Raw genomic sequence first — 16582 nt, 5'->3', positions numbered from 1 at the left:
AATGATGTAGAGTCCAGAATCATAATGAAACGACATGCTTATTGTAAATTACTGCGTAGCCACTGTATTGTGATTTTATTAATTTTGTTTTCCTTGAGTTTTTTAATAGTTACTGCAAGCATATTGTTGCATATGTATTATCCTGTTTCTAAACGTGCTTTCAATATAACTGATGAACATTCTTTTAGTGACCTACCCCCACATGAGTTGTCCTATAGACTTGCGCTGCGCAATAACACCTTCATTAGTATGTTACATCATTCCCATCAGACTAGTAATGCGACCAATTGTTGGGTGTGTGGCCGACTTCCTCCCTATCAGAATAACAAAGGAGTTCTGCCTTTCTTTCCACATCCATTCACACACAATGGCTCCTGTGGAGCATGGTTTAGTTTATTAAATTCCATAGACCCAGACACAGCAGTTTATCAACAACATTGGATATGGGGAAATCTGAATCTAGTTTTGTTCAAAGTCTGTCACCCCAATAAGGAGGGTCACCCCAGTAGAACAGGAACTGATTTAGAAAATGAAGTGTATAAATTAGGTAATTTTACACCTAATCTTATGATTCTGAATGTAAAATCCGAAGTTGAACTAATTCTGCCCACTATGTCTGTATTTCCAGTTAAGGGTGAATTATGTGTGAGAAAAGTTGGTTCCATACATATGGGCCATAGCCAATGCGTTACTACAGTAGAATATAGTGATCAAGGTAAATCTTCATTTAGAGCTTCTCGCCATTCTTACTTTATATGTGGTCAGACGGCATATATGCGTTTGCCTCTAGATTGGGATGGTACCTGTTACATAGCATTCCTTCTGCCACCTGTTTTCCTAGCTCCCCCTGATTATTACCGAAATGTTCATTTAGTACACAAAAGAGAGCGTAGAGATCTCCCAGTTGTCGATTATACTGAGACGGCATGGGACAAGTATGTAGATTTCAATAAAGGTATCTTTCCCTATATAGGTACCGTATCAAATAGTAAGCTGATACGCAGACTCACCAAGACTCTTGAAGCTGTAGTAAACGAGACTATAGCCGCCCTAGGCAATCTGACAGAGGAACAATCAGTGATGAGAATTGTTGTTCTCCAGAATCGTCTTGTCCTTGACGTCATCCTGGCCGATAGGGGCGGAGCTTGCAGGGTCATCGGATCCAGCTGCTGCATATTCATACCAGAAAATTCGCCATCTGTATATAAAGCTATAACACGCCTTCATAAGATTGTAAGCCAGATACACGAGAATCCAGGCACTTGGACGTGGTCCGGGTGGTTTTGGAGTGTGATATCAGCCTGGGGATGGAGAGTTTTATCCTTCCTAGGTATTGGCCTTCTTATGCTTTTCAGTTGTTGTTTATGCCTGCAATGTGGACCAGCGATTTGTGGTCTGTGTGCCACATCATGCATCCCATATCACAGGTCTCGTTCAGAATGCCGGAAGAAGAAGGAAGAAGAAATGATGCTCCATGAGCAAATCGATGGAATGATGAAGATTGATGTCTCTTGAAGGGCAAGAAGGGGACAAGGAGGGAATGTGGAAATGTGGATTTTCCTGATCAGCTATGTCCCCTATCTTGGACCCCAACGGTTCTATATGCATGTTACAAGTACATGTATGTTCCCTCCAGTTCCAGTTTCTAAGACGCAAACATATGTGTGTCTACCGTCGACATGTTCTCTGTCAGATCCGCCATCAATGGGCTGGATATTCGATTCCTAAGCATGAAAGGCCACCGACTTTATATGGCTCAGTTACTCCATTTTTACAGTTCAGGCAAGTAGGCCCGATTCTGTCCTCAAAGCCTTTCCCTGCTCTCTGTCTTTGACAGCTTCAGCTTGAGCTCGCATCTGTATCCATGAACTTTGTCCTACTCCCTGTGCAGCTAACGGTGCCTGCCTCGGCCAGTTTTCGCCTGCCTGCCAAGAAGCTGTATTTCACCTTCGAATTATCTATTTTTCTCTTCAGCCGATGCATTCCTGTCTAGTGATTTAGGTAAACATTTCCTTTAGCTCACAAGCAAAGGACTCAGCCTTTCCGTCCTCCTGCAAGTGATTCATAGCCCTGCTGCCATGGAAAGTTTTCTACCCCTCGCATCTCACATAGACATTTAGGCGTTTTGTGCACGCACACAGTCAGTATAGACTAGATTATGTCCGAAAGTCCTTCCTTGTGGATAACATAGTTCTTTAAACATAGGATGTTAGATATGATTTGGGATTAGGTTGACTTGACCCCTCAGACTTCTCGTCTCCATATGTAGAGTAAATGTCAAGTCCCCTTCACCCCCTAGTTGCACGTCAATCACACGTCATGCTGCTGCACGCGCATCTATGCCAAGTATTATTTTATAGATCCACCTATGTCTGATAATCCTAACCAATCATGTTTCTTTAATTCCTTATTACGCCTAGTTTCGATTACGTACCTGTCATGTCACTTTTCTTATCAAATGTTACGCCTTCTACATTCGTTTCATTGTAATGTACTTATTATAAAAATGCATGTCTGTCAATAAAGTATTGTACTTCACTTCCTGAACCCTCGTGGTGACGGAACCTGAAGGCCGCGACTCGAGTCGGCCATTTTTGATGGAATAAAGCCCATTTAGAAAACCTCTTATACCACGGATTTTGCCTCTTGTTATTCTGAGCTATTTTTGCTTTATGTTAAAGATTCCGTATGAAATTCAGTATTAGGTAACAAAGAATATTTACCACAGGATACTTAAGGAATGAGCTGTATCCCGAAAGATGGGTATTCTCAATGTAGGTACTTAGCAGTAAAAAAAATCTTTTATAAGTTTCATTTTCAGCACACCTTTGAAGGTTGGTAGGTTCTCCATGTTTCAGATGTGATGGCCCTAAACATTCCTTGGCAAAATTCCCTGGTATTGTGTTATCGTGACAGGCAAATACATGGTTCATTTAGTTGGTCCTAGTCTTAAATATAAAATGTGATGTGATATTCCTGGGGTAGATGACCACAAGCATCGGAAACCTTTAAGACTTCCATGACTGAACACAGAGGCAGAAATCAGCAACAATAAGATAACATGACTCATGTCAAATAACTGTATGCTTAAACTACAAAAACATCTGGATCATACTTGTCAACAAACATAAAGATGTAGGGTTTTTCAAGGTTCAAAGCCACTAGCTAGCATGCTGATGATATCGTCAGCTGTGACATCATTTAACCTTTGTCTTGACAATGACATGACAAACATTGACAAAGCCAAATAGTTCTATATATAATGTGCCAATGGATATAAGCACAAGCATTTACAAAAGTTGTTTACATGTGTTGCATGCAGTAATGCACTTTATTATATTATAGCCTGACCTATAGGCCTTGCCAATGCTGGAGAAGAAAATAGCAAAACAAAGAATGCATTAAAGTGATAAAAACTGGATGTGACAAACAGTGGGATGACAGAGTGTACTATTTCAGATCTAAATTAGTGGTGCGTGCGGGAAGCACTCCTAGAAGACGGAATGATACACAAAATGACTGATAGCATGAGGTGAGAGAGTTATACTCCTGTGGGTGGAGCCAAAGCCCACTCTATGTATATTGTACATACTTGGTAATAATATCTCATGCATATGATAGTGCTGCTAAGCCAGTCCTAAACATTAGCACCAGCAGTAGGTAACACTTCCCACCCCACCACAATAGCATGCATGTTCTACGCATAAATAAAACACAACACACAATTTTGTTTGGGTAAAACTGCTGCAGGTTTATTACATACACTGGTATGTAATATGGTGGGTTATTTTACGGGCGATCCAAGGGCAGGCAACCATCTGGGCTGCATGCCCGCCTGATGAGCCAAGCAGCACTGGGGCGAACCCCATCTGTGCTGCCCCTTCTGGTGATCCTTTTCCCGGATCACGGTCCCTTATTACTCACGCCCCTTTCAGGGCAGAGTGTAGCAAGGCAAGCCCCCAGTTGTTCAGGCCCACAACCGCCCGAAGGACTAACGGGGCGCCAACACGGTTTTCCAGGAACCTCCCATGAGGCTCCTGAGCTCTGGCTCTGGCACCCCTATGGTGCCGCGCAGAGGTACCCTTCGGTACCCATTTGCTTCCAGATCGCCCTGTAACTCCGCCACAGCTCTGGAGGCGGCAACCGCCGCCGCCAGAGCCCCCCACCAAAACAGCTATAGTCTTGCCCTCTAACTCTCCTGTCTAGAGCCTCCTGCAAATCTAGACGAAAGAGAACATCCCTACTGGTTATTGATGCCCCATCTATAAGCACTATTCACCTCACGCCGATAATTTCCACTGCGTCACATGACTCAGCCCCGTCCCACTCTGGGTGGGACAGTTTCAGACACCATGGCACACGATGCCCCACCTATTTGCTGATCACACTGGCAGCCGCCCATCTTGCACCGTGTGTGACTGGACACATGTGTCTCCCATCTCTGGGACAGCAGCTCACATGTTAGAAGACCGTTCCAACCCCGCTTGCCAGCTTAGGCTATACGGGCGAGGGGGATTATGCTTAACCCTGGCACGGTCCCTTTACTTGCTAAATCCATGCGCACAGGAATGTCCATAACAGGCGTATGAGACAATGAGCACGGCTGCCCTCCAGCACTTGCCCTGCATCCCTTATTCCTTCTGGGAATTTCAAATGCTCAGCTCCCTCTGGGGAAGGCCCCTAGGCATACCCGCTCAGAGAATCTGTCTGTAATCCAGTGCCTAACACTTGATGTGGGAGATGCCACACACTGCCTAGGTCATGGGAACATTAAGGAGCACACCATTTTCTCCTGGGCGTACCACTAAATGGGACTGGCTCCACCCAGCTGTAACGCTCCTACTGGGCTGAGTAAATGCAGCCCAGGATGACCCTTAAACAATCCGCGTGGTGTGCTGCCACAAACCGTATTGGTAATAAGAACCTTAAGAAGCACACAATTACCACCTGGGCGTACCCCTCAATGAGACCGGCCCCACACAGCTGTAGGCCAGAGAGACACAATATTCAATCTATTTACTGGATTCTGCGACTTGATACCCCACTGGTTGCAGCTCTGTGTTTATGTGAAGCGCGCGTGCCCCCGGGACATGAAGTCGCTGATAGCTGGGTATGTTACCCACTCGCTGATGTATCGCTAACTGCCCTTATTTGGATAGAAGGAATGCTTGATGATTCCTAAGGACTGTGGACTTAATACTCCAACCCAGTTTGACCCCAAAACTTGGAACAGGCTAAGAAGTAATCATGCCCTTCAAGGTACATCTACCCCAGCAATGACTATCAACATATTTGGGACACCGGTCGCAGAAGATGCCCCTTCTAGTCTCAGGTTCTAGCCCCTAGAAGGATAACCAAGGAGTGGACAAGTCTGTGGGAACCAGGGGGGACATACTGTGAAAAAACCTGCCCTTTCCTGAATATTGGGACGCCAAAAGGTCTATGATACCCTGTCGCCCTTTGGCACTAATGCAGTGTTAACCAAACTTTACTGCGCCACAGCACACTTGTTAGCTGACAACTACCACCACCCGCCTGCTGCCCTGGTTAAAGCGCGGGTGAATATGTCTTAACTGAAGCGACCTGATACCTGCCCTTGGCTGCAGACGAATGCCCACCCCGTGAACATGGTACCCGATTCTATAAGGTGCCCGCAGGTGTTCCCCATGAAGGCCCTCGTAGCCAATTGCACAATGCAGTCATTATTTTGCAGTGCCTCTCTCTGCGTTGAAATTTCCTAAGTAAGTGTAAAATTATACTTTGCCACCATTGGGCAGGAAACCGGTGGCAAAGGCAGACTGCTAATTTGTGGCTTCTGACATTGCCGCTGGGTAACTACTACAAAACCACAGTACACCTACAACACGCCAGTACCATTGGCTTTAACAATGCTTGTTAGTTGCAAAAGATAACTGAAGTCACAATTCCGGCTTCCCTGCGTAGCATATTGAACATGCCTCCATTCAGAACTGGTGGGACTGTCACCTTAACGTGTTGAACATTGCATGGATTGTCTCCCTATAATGAGTAGTAAGCTTAACCGCAATTGGGACCATTCAACTAATCAACTTCCGCAACAGCCAGACAGGTCACCTGCACGTAAGCCAGGTACCGAAAGCGGGAGCCCTTTTGAAACGGAATAGCGGTGCACAATCCCCGCATTGGAGACAGAATTGACCTCATTGTACTGCGAAAGAGGCACATACGAAGACAAAATAACTATTCTTAGCAAAACAGAGCCTGTCTGTAACTTTTGCCTATATAGGGACAAAAGATGAACCTTGATATTATCACTGACCGAGTCTGTGATGTCCTCTTCGCTACCTCTGGCATATTTCTCATAATTCGCCATATTTGACTGACACCACACTCTCAGCCTGTGCTTTGTGTGATCTTGGCCCACTTTGGTGTGACCAGAGCCCCGTGAAGTATACTTGGGTTCTAGGCCGAAAATGCACACGTGTTAGGTGAGGAAGATGAAACCATACTTGCCGAGCCCCGGCCAGAACCGACAACCATTTTACCATTTGTCATCAGTAGCACATTCATCAATAAGACATTGAGAAGGGCCACATGCATAACTCCTGGTGGCCAAAGGACCTTGCTGGCCAAGAGGCGAAATCTTCGCTCAATGCAATAATACGAAACAGACTTCTCATGGCGCATGTCACCCAGGCGCCAAACAGGACACCGAGGTTTACACCGAACATCCCAACTCCAAAGAAAAGGCACCACTAACCCAAACCCCTGCGCGAGTCACTCACCGAGGCACCGCTGAAGGATCCACCCATGGACAAGGCCTCCTGCATGAAGCTTGAGTGCCCCCTGAGAATAAAATAGGCTGTGGTTCGCCAGACACTGCGCTTGACCATGCCCTGTAACAGCCGTGTCCTTCCCGGACACCAATGCTGGCACTGAGCAGGGGTGCACACTACTACTACTAATCTTACACAACTGCCACAGCTCCACCGATGCCGTGCAACGTGCTCCATCTCAGGAACCACCGAATGGAGCCCCTTGGTAATTCACGGCTGCACTGTGCCCGATATAACCATACACTGGCATGGTGGACCAAGAGATCCGCCCCAGGCCTCTCAGTGCAGAGCTGACGCCGGGACCCAAAACTGGCTTGAAGTTTCCAAGTCGCCTGTATGGCACCAGTGCCCCCTTGCTGTCTCCAAACAAATGCAGTTACTGCATTGGCAGTCTCGCCACGCTAGCGGCATCCCAAACCACCACTGCCCAGCTACAAGCCCAAAGCTACCTCCACAAAGATGGAGGACTGTAAAGAAATCCCTTGGAGGCCATACCGGCAAGAGGCAGCAAAACAACGAAACATGCTGGAGCATGGGCGACCAGCTCCACGTCAGGGATCGGGCAGCGCTACCCGCTGTGACAATGAATCATCACCACAACCTGCAGAAACAGTGCATCCTGCAATGGCGATTGCAGCAGCCTTCCTGAATGATTTAAACCTATGATGCATAAGGATGCTTTGACCACCTTTGGAATTGCCCACATTTAAGAATGGTCCCGTAATTTGGCGCCAACCAAGTACAAGTTTCTTGTTATTCTTCTCAACCTGCGAGAGCAACACTAACACCAACGGTCGCACTACCGACCCACTGCGCTCCGCTTACTGACCCCAGTATGCCTCCCTGCAAAACTTCACCATGCACTGCTTGGGCTATGTGTTCCACACTTACCACTTCACTAACAGCTTTATTGTGATCTAAGCAGAACCCACTATATGCTAAGTGGTAGAGTCACATATTCTTTACAGTAATATTAGTGAGCTGCTGCTGTGTTATGAAAACACATCACCATCCCCGAATACTGCATGCAAACACCTTTAGGAATTGGAAGAGTGTGTCCGTGTTCTGTCAGTAAGTTTTCTTAAAGTGGGCATGAATGGGCTGGACTAATTCAAAACTGTTCCAAACAGGGGCCCCCAAATATGTTTCTATCAAGGGCAGCTGAACTGCCACATGTGCTGTAGTGCACTAGTATGCACTCCTGACCTCAAACCTTCAAAATGCTGTGTTAAACGCGCCAGAGCCCCCCACTTATCCTGAAGAAGGCTGTGCATTGGAGAAGGTTACACCTTTGTGACACTGGGCTGCCCAATGCCTTCAGCCAGACCGTAGGCCCACAGGACCGTGCATGCCGTGTTAATATGAAATGCCTCCGCCATTAAAACCATCTGTAAGGAACCGGGAGATTTCCAGTCAAGCTAACCCCAATCCTGCGTGGCAAGACCCAGCCCACAGCTGTGCCTAATTAACAACCCTCCCGCTTCAGACACGATGGAAAGACAACAAGAACCTCGCACACCATGCCTGCGCCCGCAGATTAACACCACACATAACGAACCAATGGCCTGAGCGGGGGCGTAGGGATAGTTATTGAACAGCCTCATTGTGGTTTTAACAGCGCTTTACATGACCGCATGCTGCATTACAGACAGTACCGGGAGATTACGAGAAGTCCCAGCCTCCCACCAGACTCAAACCCGGTTCTCCAGCGCCCCAGCATTAAGTCCACTGCCCTAGCCGTTAGTCCAAACAAACGAGCAGTAACAGAACAGCAGTTTACATTCCACAAATCAGCTGAATATATGTATCCCAGTATAAAGTGAGCTCAATTCAATCCCAAGGAACTAAGCCCTGGGTGAAATTCACGCTCCACTCACCCAGGTCCTGCTGTGGGGAGAAAAAGAGAATAAGGCACATTGCTGAACACTTCAAGCTCACTCCACCTGATCCCAGGCTCGCCTCTGCGGAAATGACCTCGAATCCATGCATAGCATGGTGTGCGGGCCGTCTTGAATTGCTGTTTCTGTCATAGTTTATAGATTATGATACACGTAACATCATACCTACAACAAGTCTGCACTATTTGCTACGTCAATGGTCGTTAGTACAAAAGCTAAATAAGCAGGAACTAAGGCTTATATATAATAAATATTAAGTTGCTGCGACCGGACCCGCTAGCATCACCCGCCCTTCACCCTGGGTTACCCACTGGGGTGGGGGAGGCGCACCACCCTCTGCCACCTCTAACACGACCAACCGGTACTGTGGACTCGACGGAAGCACCCGCTATGGTAGCGCAGAGAAGGGGGCTATAAGCAGCCAACCGGGAGGCAGCAACCCTGCCCACGGATCCATAATCCACGGACGCAAGATGCAGTGATGCTCTCACCGCAAGACCCACTACCTAGAGACGACAATGCAGGCACCCACAGGTAATCCCGCACCAGGCGGAGACCTGTGACAGCCAGGGGCGGCCCTTCCCGCCTAGGGGCAGCGACACGCTCGTGAAGGGGTTGGAGGCGGCGGGCCGTGCAGAAACGGTAGTGCCTCAAATACCCAATTGGCCCAACCCGGACAAAGGCATGCACTTGGGCTTCTTCGCGTGAAACCAGTCACTCAATCTGGGGCATTTTCCGAAAAACACGCGGTAGATTAACAACGCACCCATAAATCACCCCGCCAGGTCGAACGGGTAACGAGTGGGTGGAAGTCACGGTAAACAGGAAGAAATTAGACTACACCACTGCTAAGTAAACTCCTGCAGGCCAGGTCACTACTCTCACTACTACGCCAACTCACATGCCCTGGACAGCCTTGGAACCGGCACCACCAGCATAAAGATGCTTGCCAGGAGGCAATAGGAGGCACCCCAATGGGGAGGGGGAGGGGGGGAGTCTGGGCTCCCCCATAGCAATCATGGACGCAGACTCATGGCCCCCGCCGCTACACCACTGTGTCACGCACGCGACAAGTAACAATGCGTCCTGCCCAAGATCACGGGTGCAGCAGACGCCGTGTTCAGTGCCAGGCTCACCCACCCCCTCAGTTGGCAACTCAGGCCGCACTTAAGCAGGGGGCAGCGAGCCACCCGCGACCCGCTAAATTGTAAAATGGGGAAAACAATCTGAATTAACTGTTTGTACCACAGAACCAAAGACGGGCACATCCTTGTTGGGGCCACAGCACCCGCAACACGCTCCCAACACCTCAGGGGCTGACGAGGTCAACCCTTCGTGCACCACCAAGGCAGAAGGGGTGAGAGTAACCCGCTCTGCCACATACCCACACACCATGCATTGCATCCACACGGATGCGCCTCCAGCCACGACCAAGGATCAAAACCCTGGACCCTAGGTTCACACCCCCGTATAACAAAACACGTGACAGGACACAGCGCCTCACGGTCCGCAGCACACTCTTCCCCGACCGGGGAGGGGGACCTAAAAACATGTTTGGATGTTCACATGGACATTGGTACTACCCCTGCAATGCCTACAGGAAAGGTGGCTGTGGGACAATTAAAGCTAATAGCATGCCGGGACCATATCTGGGAGCTGCACTACCTACCCCCCCCCAGCAGACTGCACCCCAGGCAATGGCTGGGGTCAGTCGGCATGGACGCCGAGGGGATATGAGTGGGGGGGCGATCAAACTACCGTGCACAGCTCCTGGACCCGACGACCACATGTCCAGACTGTCCACGTAGCAATGACCCCGCGGGTGCCGGAAGGGACCGAGCATTGGGGAAGGCGGAAGGCGCTCGTAAACTCCCTGGTTTGTGGCAAGGCTGCGCGGCCTACGGCCGCATGGCATGAAGACCCCCAGACATGCCACCGACCCAATCCCTCAACAGAACCCGACCGTGGGCACAGCCTGGCGGGCCTCCGCGGGGACGGGCCTTAGCTATTGCCAGGGACCGGGTCCCACCCGGGCCTTAGCCAGCATGGTGGGCCCCAAAGAGGGGGTAGTAGGGGAAGAGGCCATGCCCAGCACTCACCTTGCTTCCAAACGCGCAGAAGCGCGACTCAAGGTACCGAGACAGCCGCACTCCAGACGATGGCTGGATGGCATTGCTGGTGAATAGAGGACAGCGTGTCCGAAGCGCAAAAGAGCACACCTACACAAGCACCATCTGCGTTATACCAGGACACATTCATAGGGGAGATAGTGAATTGCACAGAAACACGGGATGACAAGCCCAGGTTGCCGAGACTCGGACCTGGCTCCCCAGCCATAGGCTCCACCGTCCTCGCTGTCAGGCCACCTCCTCTCCCCCACGAATCATGCGTGCCACCACTTCAATGGTGAAGCAAACAAACAATTCACCAATGCACATGACGCTCTCCCCAAGCCCCGCCACGGGAGGCCAATGTCACGCCCCAGGCCATTTGCACTGGGGCAATATCCCAGAACCAGGCCGACAACGCGGCGGCAGCCGTGAACACACAACCGCACGGGAAACACTGAGGCCATGCCCGTTCCCCTGCTCTGAGGAGATGGACCGGGGCCTCACAAAACCAAATGAGCTCTAACAGAAACAAAGAGAATTGAACACATAACCTCGTGAGTAAGGGTCTCAGACCTTAACCATTAAGCCACAGTGCCTCTACCAAACGTGAGGCCCCCTGCTCTGCCGCTCCCCCGTTACTCTGATCCCGCACCATAATAGTGAGTCAGCTGGAGGCCGAACGTGCCTCAAACGGTGGGGGGGAGACCCGTCCAGCAAGCGCAAGGCAACTCTGCCAAACAGCGCCCGATCACCCAGGCATAGCCCCCAAACCTGACCCCCGCACACCACGAGGCAAGGGCTGGGGGAGGGGACAACCCCGAGGAGCGCTCAACTCGCCAACAAGCCAAAAGAACTGCCCTGACTTACCGCACCAAAGCCGACTCGACCCGCGGCACGACGCAATTCGGCCCGGAGCCGACCCACACACCATCACAACCTCAGGGACAGCGTGACCAGTAGACGGTGTGTCCAGGGCACAAAAGAGGAAGGCCAGTGGGTGGGGGAGGCCTATATACCCCCCGTTCCTCGTGCCCCAGAAATGACGCGCCCTGCGCGCCGCAGCACCCTGGCTGCCAGAGTAGGGGGACTCCTCCCCAAGGGGTCCCCACACCGAGAAGATGGGGGGTTGGCTGGTGCCTCGCTGGCCCTAGAGGCCCGCCCTCCTTAGGGCACCATGCGGGCGCCTCGGGCAGCCGCAGATATTATATCAAATGGGATACAGGTCAGATAAAATGATTGTGAGATTTCTAATCCAAATGATCTCATGAGATAATAAATGACAGACGTCAATGAGCTTTGTTCACAGTGGCCAGACCTACCCTCAATGATACTGTCAGTGGGTGATTGCAGCAGCATCTATGAAAGGTGCAACACAACATCACCTTCAGTGAGTGGCTGGTAATTCTCTTCCTGCTCAGAGAACTGTATTTTAGGTGATATCAAGTAGCCTTCACAGCTTCCACAACAGCAGTAGGATGACTCTGATGTATCTAAAGGAAGTAGTGTTGGCACAAAAGTAGTAGCCTCCAGTCTAAACAGTAGGGTTGTCAAGTGTAGAAACTGTGTGCATCCTTCAGACTTTAAACCGCGCAATACCTGCAATTGTGAAACTAGTGCCTGTGCACTGCGGCACTCAAAGGGTCAGGACCCCTTCATGCCCCAAATTGTTTGGGGAACTCATTTGAGCGTGAAAGTCTGAAATATTTTCTGTCTATACCAGGACTTTCCAGGAATCTGATCCCGTATTTCAGTTTTACTTTTCAACATGGTAGCAGTGTGAAGGCTGAAGGTGACTCAAAGAGCCCAAATTCTTGTGACTTTTGTAGTATATGAGTTGTTTTTTAGGTCAAGCCTAGCGCAGCGCATGCGCTGCACTAGGAAAACGACCTCTTCCAATCACTTCAGCTTTCCTAAAAGCTTGTGCATGTGGGGCTCACACACCATTGGCCTTTGCATCTGGCTTTAGTACGCAATTGGCCAAAGGCGTGTGGAGGTCCCAGCTTCTTGTGAAATGTTTATACTCCAGATCAGCAGGAAGAGAAGAAATGTACGCTAAACAGGTTAACACAAATTTCTATTATTGCTGCACTGCTCTATACAGGGTCGGATTGGGACATAAAATAGGCCCAGCACTAAAATAATAGCCAATCAGATAGCTTTAAAAAGTGGCCCAGAGTTGCAAATTGGAAAATGTATAACTGATAAAGACGCTCTGTACAGGTATTTGCAAGGTATGGGGGATTGCATGCATGCATTTGTGCTTGCTGATGTCAATGATTGAGGTAATATATATAGGAAATTAGCAGTAAAGATGGCCCACAAGACCATAAAACAGGCCTACACCCAGCCACAAACGAGCCCACACAATACCCTGTCAGACCAGCCCTTCTGGCACACCTAGATTGCCGTAGTAGCCAGTGCGACAATGGCTCTAAATGAATGTGACAGTGTCTTGTGAAACAAACTCGATGCATCAAATAGTCATGCTCTTTGTGGTGTAAACAGTGTACCTGATTGTTAGGAGCTATGAAATGTGTTTCTTATTTAAGTGTCTGTGCTTGAAAAAACAGTTACATATATGACATACACTGTTAAGCCAATAGATCTGGCATTGGCCAACAGTCATTTGGCTTTGTCAATGCTTGTTTTGGAGTGTCATGGTTTTTGCAAAACTCCTTTACTGGGAAGCTGCCAGGCCCTTCTCAATCTTGAAAAGTACAAAATGGCTAAGAGGAAAATATTTTTTATCTTCTTAAAAACACACATTGCTAGGGTGGACCCTGTACCTGCTGTCACTACTTTGTGTGTAGATAAGCGTCTTGTGAAAGGGAAAAATGCTATCACTCACAGTGAAATACCTCAATAGCTGAAGGGGCTGACCAATAACTGTATGCTGTAGTGGGCAAAATATTTTTCCGATCAAAAATTTGAATGACACAGTAACATAGCAATGTATGAAGAGGGCCTAAAAACATAGTTATGATGAAAAGTGTGCTTTATTGTGCAGATGTCGCTCTTGAGTAGAGATCATACATTTTTAGGTACAGTGAACATAAGAATCGCTCAAGTGCTCTTTGTGATAATCTCAAAGTTCACTCCTCATAGTTTATCAACCAAATGCACTTTTTGATAAACCTAGGACGACAGTAAACTGTTGCTGACGTGGTGTCGCTCAGTGACGATGCTTGTTTTTTGCATCAGCTCACCTATCCATCAAACATCTCCAGGCATCACCTTCGAAACTGCTGTGTATCGAGCGGAGACAGTGAGGATACCCAGCAAAATCACTAAGGCAGAAACTCCAAATCGTGTAGAAATAACACCTTAAATGTACGTGAGATTAGTGTCTTCAAGTCAACACTTTTGCAGAGTACGGCTAACAGCAGCAAAAGAAAGCGGCACTGAAAGCGATCGCGAAAGCGATCGCTATTGTAAAAAAAAAAAACACGCCCGAAAGTGGTGTGCGCGCACACCACAGCGAACATGTGTTTTCAATTATCGCACCCGTGTCTGGGCACAATAATTGAAACCACATGGCCTTTGGTGTGGGTAACAGACACCAATACGCCATGGGCGGAGCAATACACCCGCCTTTGGCCTATTGCGTGCCGTCTTTCAGAAACACATGCGCGCAAAGGCCAATCACGGAAGCCAAAAGGAAAAGCACACGCACGAGCGTGTGCGATTCCAGGCTCCGTTTTGGAACACCGGACGAAAGGACTCTTGCTGCGCGAGCAGTATTGCGCACTGCATCGCTAGGCGCGAGACCTAAAAAGGAGAATTGTATTCAATCTGACCAGATTTCAAGAGGTGAAGTGTGTCCACTTGGATGACTTGAAAACAAATAACAGTAAAGTGCTTATTTTAAGGCAACTGTAAGAAGCCCATCACTGAATGTGATGTTAATATTCAAGGAAATTGTTGAGAACGCATTCACTTTTTGCTTAAAGTTGGCTCAGTGGGATAAAACTGCAGAAATCAGTTTTGTGAGTATCGCATTTTCACAAAAAGATGATAAGAATATACAAGCTGAAGACCTCCTTTTAATGGTTTATACAACCACGCGGCTTTAAAGAATGAGGAACACCCTTGCCAAATTTGCTAAAGAATATCAGATCTCAATAAAACTAGGAGAAAAGTCAAAGCATTACATTTCAAAAATGGAAATACGAAGGATCCTGGTATATAAACAAATACAAGCTTGAGAGAGTAACCATGTACAGATATTTGAGTTTCAATGTTGACCGGAAGTTATGGAGCCCTTCATTGAAGGGCAAAATAGCAACTGTGAAGAACTAGTCCAATGCGCTATTGAGAATCGATTTGGTGGAGGCTGTGTGACTTCCCTGGTAAGAGCCTATGTAGTGAAATCACCCCAGTTGTAATGTATGGCTCACAAAGCTGGTTCCCATCCCCAATTAAAGCAATAAATGAGACAGAGGCCATGATATGGTATATTTTGTTCGGTATAAAGAAAAGTCCCCCATTGGAGACAATCCAGTTAGAGCTAAAAAGGAAATCTACAAAAGCCGGAGTAATCTGGTTTACTTTGTCCTGATTTGCCCCGATTTACAGCAGAGACTCTATCTATCTGGTATTTCAAGGAACTGACAATCAATAAATCATCAACATACACTTTTTCAAGTTGAACTATAAGCGATGTATAGACACCATAGGAATCAGAGCTGTTCCTGAGGATGCAAGAGTGCTGCCCACCTACAAGCGATCGTCCACTGAAAAATGCTGGTGTGGAAGAGATTCAAAGTTTGCCCTACCATGGACGTCAGGTGCAGACGGTTGAGAGTTCTGAAGAGCAGCATGAAATGTGGTCACTGTGCAGAGTGCACGGAATGAGTTAACCATGTCATGTTCAACTGTAAATACCTGAAATCTTTTCTTCACAATGTTGAGAGTTTAGTTGAAGACAATATGGCTTCATTTTTGATGAACCACTAGAAGTTGCTTCCTTTGAATATTAATAATAGTTTTTACATGATTTAAAAGATTGCATCCCTAATTGTAATTATTACAATATTTATGGCTTATTTTAAGTTTAATTCAATTGACCTTTTAAAAAATATGAAAATATATACAAGTTCGGTTTTGATCGGTTTAACTCTTATGTGGTGTTACCTGGAGGGCACTTGCTGCAGCACATTCTGGCTTTCTTGTTGTAGTATTCAAGGTCACGGTCCTTACACTCGTTCCCTACCGTTGGCTCATACGGTAGGGTATATTCCTGAAAAGATTATAGAAGAAAATTGAAAATAGGCTTCAGACAAAAAGGTAAACAGATTTACTTATATGTTACATATAATATTCTTTTTGCAAATGTCTTTGCCATATTTCAATTCATAAATTACTTTTAAACCATTCAAGTGTGATACACATTCGCTAAATTAATATAACATAATCGTAGGATTCAAAATCCTCTTGCAATGGGAAAATTGTATACACAACTGTTATTTTGTACTGCTGCAAAGAAAATAAAAATCTTTCACAAAAAAAATCCTCTTGCAATGACCACACACTTCTAGAGCTATTTATACAATTATTTGGTCCTTCGAGTACAATTTATTTGTCTCATGAGTGTCCAATGTTCACCTAGGTCCTGGTATCATACATGGTAAGACTTTTTTCAACATAATTTGTTTTGGCAGTTTCTCACCATACAGTGTGTTTTTTGCTTCACCCAATTTAGTTTGGGCCGAAGTTAATTTTGGCCCTGTCAAATTGTCCGGGCACCATGGATCTCTTT

General features: G+C 47.4%; 1 protein-coding gene across 1 annotated transcript in view; it reads right to left on the bottom strand.

Annotated features, from left to right (window-relative positions):
* Window positions 1-16582, bottom strand: part of TNFRSF1B (TNF receptor superfamily member 1B) — a 239165-nt gene that overhangs the window by 199615 nt on the left and 22968 nt on the right. The window contains exon 2 of the mRNA XM_085609936.1: window positions 15958-16063. Coding sequence (XP_085466062.1) covers window positions 15958-16063 — 106 coding nt within the window. The remainder of the gene's footprint in view (window positions 1-15957; window positions 16064-16582) is intronic.

The sequence above is a fragment of the Triturus cristatus genome, chromosome 1_2, assembly GCF_964204655.1.
Source record: "Triturus cristatus chromosome 1_2, aTriCri1.1, whole genome shotgun sequence".
In the NCBI taxonomy this organism is placed as follows: Eukaryota; Metazoa; Chordata; class Amphibia; order Caudata; family Salamandridae; genus Triturus; species Triturus cristatus.
The sequence above is the reverse complement of the archived record's forward strand: the minus strand, read 5'-3'. Positions and strand labels throughout refer to the sequence as shown.